Source organism: Prunus dulcis, chromosome 6 (genome assembly GCF_902201215.1).
Source record: "Prunus dulcis chromosome 6, ALMONDv2, whole genome shotgun sequence".
Lineage (NCBI taxonomy): Eukaryota > Viridiplantae > Streptophyta > Magnoliopsida > Rosales > Rosaceae > Prunus > Prunus dulcis.
In genome coordinates, this window is record NC_047655.1 from 12,138,730 (window position 1) to 12,153,886 (window position 15,157).

The following is a 15,157-nucleotide window of genomic DNA, read 5'->3' on the forward strand; positions in this document are numbered from 1 at the left end:
ACTACCACCAACGTCGCTACTGCTGCCGCTGTTGAAACAAAGACAAAACATCAATCACCAGCTTCAAGGAGATATTATGCAAAGTGAATTTTTGGATGCAAAACCCTTTTTTTTCTTTTTTTTTTTCTTTTTTTTTTTTTTTTGTTTTTGTTTTGGACAGCTATCCAATCTACCAACACTCTTACTCAACTATCTATTAGCTTGCACGTTTCCATTCACTTATGACTAGACTTGGTAAGTAGCCAATTATCAAGTTTGTATTTATTTGTTATCTGTTATGAGCAAGTTTGTAATTTTGACGTATGGATGGTGGATTTGTGGGGTGTTTAATTAAGGCTTAGGAAAAAGGATGAATAATTCTACTGAATTTGCATTAGATTTGATTTAAGACTGTTGTTCTTTTGACAGGAAAGGAATCAGAATAAAGGGTGCGAATATTGAATAAAATGCTCTCAGTTTTGCTCGACAGTTTTTGGTTTTGAATTTAGTTTAATGATGTGTTGAAGAGAATAAAACCCCTTTTCATTGAATTTAGTTTAAAATTGCTGATTTTATACAAAAGAATTCTCCAAATGACAAAGTTGGCCTTTGAGATTAGATTGCATATACTTCATTGAGGTTAATTTTGTCATTTACATGAATTTTTTTTTTCCCAATAAAATCGTCAATTTTTGAACAATCAACAAAAAGGAATTTTGTGAAAATAAACTGAAATCTCAGGAGGTGTTCATGTAATTTTTGAGACGTGAGAATTTTGTGAAAACAAAAGAAACCTTAAGAAGTGGTAACTCAATTAAGATTAGTGGCTGAAAAAAGTGGTAGGTGTTGAGTGAAGGAAAGAAAGGTGAAAAAGTCGTGATCAGTAGTGTCAGTAAATTATAAGATTAAAATTAGCGTTGCTTGTAGCTCAAGTGATCAGTACCCGAAGTCGCTTATATACAAAAAACAAAACAAAACAAATGACTTAGAATACGGGCCCATACATATTGTATAAACGACTTAAAAGATTCATGCTAAAAAACATCAAGATCCCTGGTTAGTTATATTGCTCAGGTGTTTGGTCACTGACTTTTTGGCCATGCCCAACTTCGAAGGCAATAGAAACCACAAAAAGATGGAAAAAATAAAACCAAGGTCAAGCATCATATCTGGTTTAGTTATTTGCATGAGAAAACAAGATAATATACACACAATTTTTCGACCAAAACTTGACATATTGCATGTATCAGATCAAAAACGAAAAAGGTTACTTATCTTCACACAATGTTACATTGTACAAAACAGAGATGAAATATTACACAAAGCAAACACCTCTCTATGATACATTGGACGCTCACAAAGATTCTAAACATCTTTATATATCTCACCACATCACAAATAGACCCCGTGTCCTCTCTCAACAGAGAAATTAATAATGTGCCTAAAACGAGGAATAAAAAATAATATATAAATTAATCAGAAGAATACTCAGCAGCACTACCAATCCATACGAAGAACAAAGACTGATTTCTACCTGCTTGTGGCTCAATTTACAAAGGGTGGGTGGACCCGAACTGTAACTTTTAGCACATCATACAAAAGTAAAACCTACCCGCCGACGGCAACCTGCTTCTTCAACTTGTATCTTCTCATCATCTCATGGCCTACCAATTGTGTAGCGAAAACCAAAATTTCTGAGAGCCTTTAAACTTGTTAATCTGGAAAAAAGATCAAAAGTTTGGAACTTCTTGTATATGGCATCATGCTCTATACAGCACGAGAAACCCCATGTGGAAGAACGAGGGAATTTCTTGTATATGACATCATGCTCTATACAGCACTAGAAATCCCATGTGGAAGAACAAGGCCAGAATGAATATAACGAAGCAATTTGGAATAATCAATTATATCCATGCAAGGGAACCCCGATCATTAGCTACTTGTGGCCGGCCTCTAGTTGGTGTTGGAGGTCTGTTCGCATTCAGCTCCTGGTCTCATAACAAATCAAATCAAAGAAAGATTACTACCATGATAATAACCAAAAATGCCACCCATGAGGGAGGAATGAAAAGACTCCAGTGAAAAGAACACACACACACACACACAGATATATATATATATATATATTATATATATATATATATAGAGAGAGAGAGAGAGAGAGAGAGTAATAAGGTCCTCATTCAAGGACTTTTCAAGTTATAACTAAAAATTTCAAAATAAAATTAATGAATAAACATCCATACCTGCATCCATGTATCTTCAATATGGCGTTCCGGTGATGTTTCTGGTGATGAAATTGCTGGTGGTAAAGGATGAATGAGCTTTGGAACGACCACAAGATCCCTACCCAGAACTAGGATTGCCCCTGCATTATTGGCCGTACCTGTTCAAAGTGGTAAGAGCCAAATATGAGATGTTTAGTCATGTGAGGCGCTCAAAGCTGCATAAATGATAAAGGAGTCAGGTTCATACCACAGTAGTTGGTAGCAGAGAATAGAGTAATCAAATGTCCCTGGGCGAAACGCTCAAAGCCATCCATTACACATTCATGTGCGCGTACAATCAACTGAAGATCATTGTTATTGCAGAACTCCATGACACGATCAGGCTGCAACATCAAACCTTTTTAGATGACATACGACACAAATGGATATTTAAGATACCGATTAAAGTTACAAATTTTTACATTCCAGATACTTTAGAACATAAAAACTCATGGAACATAAACCTGAGTAAAGTAGACAAGCCTCATAGACGTCATAGAAGATGAATTACATGGCAAGCATCATTTGACTACATTTTCAATCTAGACCGTCAATAGTGAACCAATTGCAAAAGAGGAAGAACAATTCAATTACTTAATGGCTCCTTTTGCTTAGCGAAAAGGGATTCTAGGAGTCTCATACGCCTCCCTGAATTGAAATTTTAGAAACCATTGGAATAAAACATTCCCATTCCAATGTTTGGAAATGATGGGAGTATAATGGTGTTCTCAAGACACAGGAGGAATTTCAATTTTGAGAATATAACAAAAGGGTATAGTTATCATTATAATAATTCAAAAGCCAACGAATAGGAATGGGAACCCACCTCTTCCTTAGGGATGCAAAAACCTCCATTTTATAGGTTTTGATTATTGCATACCTATGGAAGAAGCCATTCTGCTCCAAAGTAACTTGCCAAACATGGGAAAGGAATCTCAAGTGCCAAAACCACAAAACAAAAACTACAAAAGCTATTTATGAGCATATCACTTGTTATACGAAAGGAATATCAACTAAAGGAATATGCAACCGACCAAACTATCTGACAGCCAAATTAGTGAGTTATGTACCAAACATAATATAGTGCAACTTAAAATATAAAAAACACTGATGATTGATTAAACTTCAGAGTTGAATATAAAACTACTTCTTGTACTGCTTGCTTTTAGCATATCCACATTAATCTATGCAATAAAATCCGAAATAGGTGGCTAAAACGATACGGTGCTGTTAACGTCCATCTCAAATGAAAAACAGAAGCACCAGCTGAGACAATACTGACAATGTCCAATCCGACTATATATTTCAACCTTTATTCTTGAAGAAAAAAAGTCATCCTTTATATCAACATATCCAATTATCAATCTATATCTCTAGATCCTTGCAACATAATATCATCAGACTGCTATGTTTAACACGCTATGCAAATTTGTTGGTAGATCATCTTAATGCCATCTGCATCAACAATTACAGATCTCATTTTGGACTACTAAATAATTTTGCCAACATTAACAGCCAAAAATAGCACGGTACAGTATTAACAAAAGGAATACGTAATAAGGAGCACCTCTACTTATTTAGATGCCTATAGATTTCTGAAACATCATAGGTAATGTAAAATAAGGAATACGAAAACAAATAAAAAGTACTCACCCCAAAAGTAACCAAACCTGGACCCCTTGCATTTGGTCGCAAGCCTTCTACACTGTCGTTTTCTGTTGGGTCAGACCTAAAGAGAATGATACAATGTCATTGACCAATTAAGAGATATTAAAGTAATGAAAGTCACACAAAGCGGACCAATACAGACATGCACTGACCATAATAGATCCATAAGCACAATCGAGCCAGCTTCCATTGTAATGGGACGCTGGAGATTTTCAATCTGTTCCACATGATTTATAGACCGACCAATACCACCATGCATACAAATGATTTTCTTTTCGATGAGAGCTGCTAGTGGAAGCCAATTAAACAAACGGTTTATACGATGCCATGCCCAAATTCCATCTCTCTCACCCTGTTCAGTAAGTCATTCAGTCAGTAAGCTTCATAAATTTTATATTATATATAAGTAACAGATATCATATAATCTAACACAGTACCATCCGCTCGATACATTCGATCCGGAAGCCAAAAAGAGCATTAATATCTGCAGCTTCATGGTTGCCACGAATTAAATGTACATTATGGGCATACTCAACCTGCAATGTGGCATTTTTTAAAAGAGCATGGACATTAGCATACAGAAATAATTATACAACCACCACCGAAGAGAGATAAGCATCAAGTGATAAAAGATTGATATGGAATAACAGTGACATCAAAGCTTACCTTCAAAGCTAGCAGAAGTGTAATGGTTTCCAAGCTATGTTGGCCTCGGTCAACATAATCTCCTAAGAAGAGATAGTCGATATATCTGATTTTTGTCCATATAAAATCAGCATCATTGCAAGAATCATAATACTACGTATTGTAGACTTGTCAATAGTATAACGCACAGAAATCACCAATAATAATGAAATATTTATAAATCTATAAATACAAGATGTAAAAAAGGTAAAAATATTATGCTTGCGAATTAACTGCTAAACATACAACAAAATATAACTAAAAAATAAATAGCCCTGCATATACAAGATGGAAACCCGAAAGACCTGCACAGTCAATTATAGAATCCACCTTGCATTACAATTTCAAAAGATACACGTTTACTGACAGTAATTTAACCAAAATGTTCCTGACCAGTAAAAACCAAAAATTTCACACTAGGGCTTAACTGGAAATTTTATGTATGTGTTCTTGTCATACCATCTTCTTAGGAATTGGGTGCTTAGGTTAGTTATTCAATAATTTTTTCCTAGTCTCATATAACTTTCTGGTTCCGTCAATTCTGAGTTTGTGCCAAGTAAATCAGAACAAAAAAATAAAATTAAAGTATGAAGATCTTTTCTGCCATGTTTAGCTGTCTTGCCATGTAAGGTCCTATATATATAAAGGAACATCAGGAATTCCATACTATAATCCCATGATCTTTATATGTAAAATATGCAAATATAAACTTCATATTACAAACCAAAACCTTCAAACTGAAAGGACTATTCATTAGGTAAAACTAGTCATTGGCCTTTTCAATTGATAAATATATTAACCATTCAAAAAATAATACAAGTTAGCTAGATTGTTAAAAAATTAAGATATATAATAATCAACGTAATATCATGGGAGTGCACGTATAATCAAGTGCCCACAACTCAAACTGACAGACCCCTTATCATATGTAATTCAGGTAGAATTAAGTGCCCGCATGAATAAAATCTTCGAATATCGAACCATATGAACTAAGTTGCTTAATATCATATTAATAAAGAAACTTACGCAATATCCCCAGCAGTGGAAGGTGAACCATACTCATCAAAAAGGCGCATGAGATCACCAAATTGCCCATGTAAATCACCAAATATCTTGATAGGAGCCCTAAGCTGTAAGACGCTTGGTTCACTGGAGAATATCCTCTCAGCACTGTCACAAAGATCTGCTATTTCATTGCAATCTAAGAAAAATTGCCTGCGAACTGGAGGCTTCCACCCACGAGGCTTTAAAAGATGTGCTATTACCTGATAATAAAAGAGGAAATACATTAATAAGGAAACCCAATAGATTTTATATGCAGGATGAAATGATTCACTGAATCACCAAGGGTTGGGGGGTTTCAAAAACAATGATGCTCAATTTTTAGGAAAGAACAATTAGTCATTTGCACCATTGAATGCAATTTGAGATTCCACTCAGGCCCTCACTTGTTCTTTCATTTTTCTATAGAATATAATTGGCTTAATAGGAAGTGGATTAGGAAGAGTTAGCAAAATTTATTTCTCAAAAGTTGAACAAGCACATTAACCTTATAAGATCCAAAAATAAAAATATGGAAATTTAGGGATGCAAAAGTATATCAAATAAGGTGTAAACCTTTTTGGGAACACTATTAATGGACATCTGCCTATCTAACAATTTCCTTGCTGCAGTTGCACTCTCTGGAGTCCCATAGCTAACCCGTCTGCCTTCATTTTCAAATTGATCAATTGAGAGCTGCCTCACCATGCCACCTAAAGCTCCACCAGTCTCTGCAGCTACAACAACCTGACAAAGCATGTGAGGAAACATTAAGGACTGAACCATATAGGTTTAAAAGTTCTTGCCAGAATAGACTTTAGATAAGATTCAGAGTAGTGATCAAAATCTAATACTGACAGCTCTATGATGCAGTCGCACTCCAGCTGAAGGAATGTTATTTGATCCAGCAGAATCAGGCTTGATCAAGGTAGATATCTGCTTCCCACTTGGGGTAGCCTCTGAACCACGATCTCTATCAGGTAGTTCAACTTCTCCATTAACCTGCCGTGCCTTGGCAGCAGCCAAGGTGGCACTGATTGCCTCAGCTTCTGCCGCTGATGCTTCAACCAAATACTCTACACCTTTGCTCATTCTCCTACACAGTAAACAGCATCCAGTATATTTTAACAGTACCAAGAAGTACAATTCAGTGACTTCAAACCCTGCAATCAAAATGTACACACAATGACTAGCTTACCGAGATCCCTGGAGCAAGGCATTTTCAGTGCTTATATCAGTATACATGTCACCATTTACAGGGGGGGCAACTGGATTTCCCAGCACAACAGCACCATCAGGGGCTGCTTCAGGCATTGTCTGCCTCGTTCTGTCATCAATAAACCCATACCTTCCAGGCAAACGACCTTGTACAGATTGAGCAGCTGCAGCTGCAGCATGCGAAGCTGCAGATGTTGTTTCAGCAGCGGCCAAATCTTCTGCCACAAGTAGGTCATCAAGCAACACCCCTATTGCATAAACAAAACAATTAGTATGCTTGAATATTATCATTTGATACTATATAAGCTTGGAAAGATAAAATTGCTGGGTGAACTCCAAAATCCATAATATAAAACCTTTAAAACAAACATCAAAACCACGGGTCTAAAATACTCCACCAATTACTAAATTGCTACACCTACAGTATCCTTACGTGTCCTTTTTATCCTAGTTGACTTATCCACAGAAAGACAAAGTCAACATAAAAAACAGAGAAACAATCTGAATGCTAGTAAGCCAATCATTGAAAACTTGGCTGAATTTTGAAAGAATCAATAATGTATTAGAAAAGACAACTACGTATCTGAAATCTTAACCTCAAGATACAAAACAACATCTATTCTCCTCTAAACATGTCTATTCTTGAACTTATAGTGGCAAAGAATTAACAAGCTGCATATCATCACAAAGTGAAACGTGGTGTTCATACTGAAATTATTTAATCCATTATGTAATGTACAACAATTTATTGGTTGATAGATTCACATCCTAAGTTAATGAAACTGGAAACAGATGCAGCCAAACTGTTGAAATAGCACATTCATCTCTTACCGCCACGTAGACCACCATATATAAAGATCAAATCACCAACCGCTGCAGCAGCATGCCTGCAACGCCTTGTCAACTCAACTGCAGCATCTCCACCAGCTGCATCAGCACTGTATCTACCTGTCCTTGGACTAGTAACAACTGATTTTGTATCGCACCAAACTCCAGCTGCAGTATCCAACACTGGACAATAGAAACATAGGAATTTGTACGATAATTATAATGGTGAATCTATTGGAAACTGGGAATTTTTAACACCAATAAACAGCGACAGAACTTAAACAAAGCTGCCAATCTATCTGTTTCTCATAGAAAATCAATTTCCAAAATTGTATGCAATGACGTCGTGAGGACCAATTATTTGAAGTGGAATAAAAGCCAAATCATTCTTATTTGAGTCATTGCTACTTCAGACATACCAACCTACAACATCAACCAGCATCAACCAAAACTACTGGTCTACTAAGCGTTCAGCAACTCTCAAAGAGGATCCCACAATCTTGGGTCCAGAAAATTAAATTCATTCTGTAACGCATATTTAATCAACTTCTAGTATGTTGAAATTAACAATACATACATGTGTATTAGTATGCGTTTGCAAATGCACTCTCTTCTGCATTGTGATTTTATGATATGAAGTAGCAATAATTTAATCAACATTGGTCCCATTCTCAGCTAAGGGCCCACAAGGTCCGCCAGGGATCACTTAAGAAAACCTACTTCCCCTCCATCATGAGCATCAGTATTAAATGAAACCCTCTGCCTCAACAACCAGAGCTGACATGTATATCTAAACCACCTATGTTCCACATAACAAACACTAAAAAGCTTGTAAAACCCATAATCAAGTACCTGCAACGCTTGATGAATCTTCAACCATTCGGCCACCACCAAGAGCCCCTCCGGAAACGTGCAGCCGTGCATTAACAAATACCTAGTATCAAAAGTATGCTACTTTAAAATATTATAAGGAAAGCACTAAAATAGGAACAAGTAAATGGATGCCAAAAACCCACTGCTGCATGTTGATATCTGGGAGAGGGTGAGACACCAGGAGCAATTGCCCATTCCCAACGGCCATCCCTATGTTTGGCAAGGCCATATGCACTTGCCAATGGCTGCAAGCAAAAGAACCAAAAGAAACTTAACCCTTCGCACTACAAAGCTGTTACTAATATTAGAGACACCGTGGTTTGCAAAATTTAAAGAGGAAGGGAATCAAATAAACATTCAGACACGAGCTAGGACAACAAACTTTAAAGCCAAATAGAAATAAGTAATCCATGCAAAAAATTTCAAACCCCTACCCCATCTTTCCCATACACCAGAATAAGACTGCATTCATATTACAAGTCCTTCTGCTACTAATATGTAAGGGGTGACTTCAGTTTTCAGTTAGAAAGATCGGATATACAAGCAAAGGGTTAATGTTCCACAGTTATATTGCAAAATGTGCTATTAACTTATCGAATTCCTTGGCCCATTCCGACAAGATACCCTCATGGGCCTTATCCTTGACACAGTATGCAATGACCGAATGCAACAAAGAAGACAAAGTGCCAATGGACAATGGAGCCACCCCAGCAATCAATATGAAAATAAAATAAAATCACATGAAATGCTACTATCATATTCAAGTATCCACAAAAACAAACCACTAAATTTTTTTATGGTATTTGACTCACCACACTGTTTGCATCCCTTCCTCCACAAAGGAGGAGAAGACCATCAGACCTTGCACTAGCAGTTGCATACCTGGTCAAAAGTAAACATTAAGATTACATATTGACTTCACAATATTGGATCTAAACGGCAATTATTGGATCTAAATGGCAAGGAAAAAGACTTCAATAAAAATAAATAAACCCAAATGGAAAGAGAGAATTGAGAATGGGACCCTTTAGATCTATAACAAAGTAACATCATAAAACAAGAAAATGAGAGAATGACAAAGGGTTGAAATTAAGGTCTTAATACAAAAGGAAATTATAATGGGCAAGGAAAAATTCTCAAACCCAACATTCTCAGTGGCAGATTTACATAGAATAACTACTCTTTGTCCAGGTGACAATATAAATTAGATATCAGAGCCCAAATGAAACATGTATCAAATCGGTGAGAAATGAGGATCATTCAACAAACGGCAAGTGATGTCTGGAAAGTGAGTGTCGAGCAGAGACTCTTTCTGCACACTACAGGTAACAGCCCCAGTAAAAAGAACATAGAATGAGACAATTAGCAGCAATTTCTGGGGTCACGAGCCTAAGGCCCAATAATTGAGGGTCCCTAGGAGGGCAAGTGACTTTTTCCGCATGGTATCCACCCAAAAAAACAAATCCTAATGAACCTACTATTATCATGTCCCTAGGAGGGCAGGTAACTTCTCTGACAACTAAAACATCAAATATCAAATAATCACCACACTCATTACTAGATATTCAATCACCGATAAAACTAAAAACAATACCCAAAGACTACTCAGTTTAGAAACACGAGACCATGAAATATATGCTTCTAAGGCCTCGTTTGTTACGCTGGACTGTCTTGGCATGGACTATGCTTACGGATTGTCTTGGATTGGCTTGGCTTGGTCTAAGTTGGACAACACTTATCACGCGTTTGATATATGATTGGACTGGGACTAAATTTACATTGATTAAATATTAATTAAACTTTTTTTGATAAAAAAAATAATAATAAAACATTAAAAACTAATTAAATGAAAAAGAAAAAGATTAGAAAAACACAAAAAATATGATAAAATAATATTAAAATAAATAAACTTCATCTCCTCCTCTGCCCAGCAAAGAACCCAAGCTGCCACTCCCCTTTTGTACCCTCAAAACCACCATCATCTCAAAGACCCTTCCCCAAACCCCAAAAAACTCCTGTTTTGTTCTTTTCTTAGCCAAAATTGATATCATTTCTGTTCTCTCTTTTCTTTTCTTTTCTTTTCTTTTTTTTTTTTTTTTTTTTTTTTTTTTTTTTTTTTTTTTTTTTTTTTTTTTTTTTTTTTTTTTTTGTGGATTTGCAGAGAGGGGTTGAGAAAAGGAGTTGAGGGAGAGGGGCACATCGATGTTGCTGGGGTGGGGGAAGATTGGGACGATGATGCAATGGGTTTGTGTGGTGTTTTTTTCTTTGAATTTCGAACGGGTTAGGGCTTATTGGGATGATGATGCAGTGGCTATGGCGGATATGGTGAACCTGGGATGTGGCTGGAGGAGAGAGAAAGCAGTGCTGGTGGGTGGGTCTGCTGGCTCTTGGTTGTTGGTTGTGGCTGGTTTGCAGGCGACGTTGCTGGTTGTGGGAGAAAGGCACTGTGATGTCACTAGCGAAGGGCTCGGGACAATTTGTTCCCCCTTTCCCCAGACTTCCATAAGAACACCTAAGGAGGTGTTTTTGGTGGAGCCAGTATTGGTAATACCATTTAAGATTAGAACCATGTGAAACAAACATGGGATTAAATTTTTGGGCAATCCAGTCCAAGCCAAGCCCTTGTAACAAACAGGCCCTAACAGTACAAGTCCACTGGCATATAAAAGGACCAAAATAAATGGGAAAAGAGACTTTAAGTAGGAAGCCAATGCCCAAAACTCGTGTAAGGAATACATGTTCATTTGGAAATCCAAGCATGTGATTATATAAATACCAAAAAGGCTAGACGCATAGACGTATCTGCATATGTGATAATATGATATTGAGTGTCATGGACGTTAGAGAGGGAGAGATAGACATACATGCATGGTGGTGGACCCTCCCCCTCTGGTTCCAACTTACGCCATTCATAAGGCTTGGCAGCTGTGTCAAGGGCCCAAACATCTGCTAAAGGCCGTTTTCCTGGAAAGCACCACCAATTTCCCTTAAGATCAATAAAAATCTAATCATGCAGATTCTTTTTGTTTTAATTCAATGCACGAAAGATTAGTAAGATGACCCTTCAACTGACTCACCATCATTCCCACCAATTGCCATGAGATATCTTTGCCCCACTAATGCCATCACATGTCCATAGCGTGGCCCTGGTCCAGGGCCTTGAACAACAACCCTATAAGAAAATTAGCTCCACTTCGTTAAAAATCACATAATAAATTTTATAAGAAGATGAAAGCAAACCATTAACAAGTTTAACCTGTGCCATCGAGGCCGTTGCTGCGTGAGGTCAAGAACATGAAGATCCTCAGCAGACAAGCCAGCAGGACCAATTCCACCCTGTATTGATATCAAAGATTCCAGTGAGAATGTAATTACGAAATGCATAGTAAAATGTTAATACAGCTTTGACTTAGGAATCATAACTTGTGGGATAAAACGTAGTGTGCTAACCTGAATAACAACCATAGTTCCAACGGCAGTGGCTACATGTGCAGCCCTTGGGGTGGGTGGTTCTCCAAAGGGCGTGATCCTGAAAATAATATTATTGTAACACAAAGGGTAAATAACAAAGTATGGATAGCCACATGCTGATAAGACAAGGAGTACTTGTTCCTAGGCTTACCTAGACCATTTATTTGTTAGCACGTCATAACAATGCACATCGGCTGTGGCACCAGCTAGTCCTGAAATTAAGTAAACCACAATGGTCATGAGCAAGACATGAAATACTATCACCACAAGACTCCACAAGAAAGTTTCTTCCTTTAAGATAATTAAAATAAATGAATCAATGTTCATTAGTCTTTTCAGCTTCGTTATAAGTACAGGCATTAGTGAAGATATGGATTGGGCCTAAAATCCTGGTCACTTCAAGCAGAGTATAACAGAAAGAACCAAAACTTGGGATCCTCACAAAATAAACAATTGGGTCGAGGAATCAAATAATTCGATTCGAATATTAACTGCAAACATAGTAGAATTCAATGAAAAATGAATCAAGAATTTCAACACCATAGTTGAAAACAAAATGCACTGACTGATTTGAAGCTCCAATGACATTACATACATGCTACTTTATCACTTTAAGTTAAAAAGAATTGTAAGAGTGAGGTTTCTGAAACAATAACAAAAAGAAGAAAACTACATGCATATTAGTTGGGCTACAACAAAACTACCCAACCACTCAAATCAGTTCAAGGAAATGACAATAGCAAATTTGCATCACACAAAATGAATTTATCAGGAATGAATAAAACTGAGCCAAGATTAAATAGAGGCTTTAAACCACCAAACGTTTCATTATTATTTTGCAAGATAATAAAAAACAGCCTGAATCACCATAGCTTCAAAACCTGCCAAGGACCCATATTTCACTTTAATGAAAAGTACTTTTTTCTTTCCTGAATTGAAAGACAGCAAATTAGGTTGCTTGTACCATTAACAATATGCGAGCAGGCACATAAATGCAGCCCCAGATTAAAGAAACTGAACATAACAAGGTCTTTTAACAGAGAAGAAGAAAAAACCTCAATCAGAAATTAACAAAGCTAGGTTGATAAATTACTTATACCACCACCAAACCATTACTACTAGGGTTTCCACGCAGCTAAACCTAGAAGCTCAAACCACGGAGATACCAAAGTAATCAAAGATAACATACTTATTCCTGCACTTCCAGCTGAAGATGGAGTCCCGGAAGCCGCCGAATTGCCTTCAAGAGCGGTGGCACCACCAAACAAAATCAGCCTGGGGCCAATGTACCCAGGCGTGCCCTCCTCGCCCACGGCGGCCACCGCAGTCAACGTATGGCCACACCTTGGCCCTGGGCCGTCCTCTTTCTTCTCTAAGATTGCATTGACCACCGAGTACGTCGGGGCATGCCGCGGCCCGGCCACTGGAGTCTGCTGCGCCTGTGGAGCCGCCGCCGCCGCCGCCGCCTGAGGCTGCTGCGCTGGAGATCCAGTTCCAGGTTGCGACTGCTCACCTAGCTGTTGTTCCCCTTCAACTGCGGCCTGAGACGACGTCGTGCTGTGGTTCGGCACGGCTGGATCGTGATCGGTCTCCGGCACCATCGACGACGAGTCCACATCCATTGCTTTGAGCCTTCAATTCGAGCCCTAGTTTCAAGATCGGAACTAGAATTCCCACGAATTCGCATTCCTAATCAACATTTCGATCCACCCCCAACAATCCCAACCTCACCTTGCACGACCAAAGCCTGAATATTCAGAATCGAAACCCTAGCTCAGCTTCTAGAAATCCGAGAAAATTACGCCAACTTTCTCTAGAAAAACATAAAAAATTTCTAGGTCTTTACTCTTTTTCTCTCTCAAGCTGAGAAGAATAAGGAAGGGCTTTTGGCTTCGGAGGGGAAGAAGAATAGAGAAACGGGACGGAGACAATCTCAAAGCCCCAACAAACACAAAAACATATCAAACTTTCTCTCTCCACCAATCACTGCCCTTTCTCTCTGTACAAAAAATTTATAAAACGCTTCTAATGTTTGAACTTTCTATCTCTAGATTGTTTCTCATTTTCATTTCTCGTTGCGTAGCGTACGGTAATGTTTTTTTTTTCCTCCCTTCTTCTTCTTATTATTATTATTATTATTATTATTATTTATATTATTATTATTATTATTATTATTATTTGTCTTTGTATATTTTAATATCTCTCGCTTGTTTGTGTGATGATTAATATTCAGGTGTGGCCATGTTATTAGTTGTTAGTTATTTACCGTAAACAGCCGGTAAGTGCTGTGCGCGGATTGGGGGTGGGGCGCCGCCCAATGGGCTCTTGACGGCGGATGATTACCGGCTATTAATGGTGATCACCGGTTCCTATTTCTGAGGAGTTTTGCCTTTTCTGCACCCATTTTGTGGACGGAGGTGACAGCAACGCGCAAGGAGGAGCGTGAGACCACAGCCCTCACCCCAATTTGGTAAGTTATGGGGCACCATGCCAAGAAATAAAAATGTAAAATGATGAAGAAATGGATATTATTTGTTGAAAAAAAATAAACTTTTGAATTCTATCAAAATAAAATAAAATATGAGACTTATGCGTAGACTTGTATAGTTCAGAAAGTCTTTTTAGTACATTCTTTGTGAGACTACAGCTAAGATGTTCTTTATTATCAAAAGAAAATATGAGACTTACACGAAGTTTGAATAGTAACATTTCAAAAGTTGATTTTAGTAGATTTTTAATTTGCATTGAAATGTTTTGATATTGTTGCACATTTTAATTTAGCATATAAGATGTTATTTATTGTCAATTAGTTGTAGGGGTTATATTAAAATTATTATTAACTAAACTCCAAAAGCTATATTATTGATTAAGAGTTTATTAATTCTTCAAGAACATGGGAAAATAGGGGGAATGAAAAATTATTTGCTTTCTCATGTTTGGTAATAGGGGTGGGCATCAATCCGGCCGAACCAAACCGTATTTTCCGGTTTGGATTGGTTTTGACTTTAAAAAAGTCAACAGTTTTTAAATCCGAACCAAACCGGAGTAATTTGGTTCAGCTGCGGTTTGAAGTTTTAAAAAACTGTGTTAATCCGAACCGAACCGTTTAAATATTAATTAATTATATA

The 15,157-nt window shown here is 37.4% G+C and overlaps 1 protein-coding gene across 1 annotated transcript; it reads right to left on the bottom strand.

Annotated features, from left to right (window-relative positions):
- Window positions 1-1,223: 1,223 nt before the first annotated feature.
- Window positions 1,224-14,106, bottom strand: LOC117629712 (serine/threonine-protein phosphatase BSL3). Its single transcript, XM_034362289.1, has 21 exons — window positions 13,219-14,106; window positions 12,181-12,241; window positions 12,009-12,087; window positions 11,815-11,894; window positions 11,636-11,730; window positions 11,423-11,522; window positions 9,371-9,440; window positions 8,702-8,803; window positions 8,538-8,619; window positions 7,689-7,868; window positions 6,838-7,105; window positions 6,498-6,735; window positions 6,216-6,386; window positions 5,625-5,863; window positions 4,581-4,665; window positions 4,352-4,450; window positions 4,067-4,266; window positions 3,900-3,975; window positions 2,455-2,590; window positions 2,226-2,365; window positions 1,224-1,967 (listed from the first exon to the last, which is right to left on the bottom strand). The coding sequence occupies exons 1-21, from the start codon at window positions 13,649-13,651 to the stop codon at window positions 1,884-1,886; spliced, it is 3,018 nt and encodes a 1,005-aa protein (XP_034218180.1). The 5' UTR covers window positions 13,652-14,106; the 3' UTR covers window positions 1,224-1,883.
- Between the last annotated feature and the right edge of the window lie 1,051 nt (window positions 14,107-15,157).

Coding starts and splice junctions, on each gene's coding strand:
- LOC117629712 (XM_034362289.1), bottom strand. CDS start 13,651: ATGGATGTGGACTCGTCGTCGATGGTGCCGGAGACCGATCACGATCCA. Junction 7,106..7,688: donor ATATGGTGGTCTACGTGGCG/GTAAGAGATGAA, acceptor TTTATGCAATAG/GGGTGTTGCTTGATGACCTA. Junction 6,736..6,837: donor GCCTTGCTCCAGGGATCTCG/GTAAGCTAGTCA, acceptor TTTACTGTGTAG/GAGAATGAGCAAAGGTGTAG.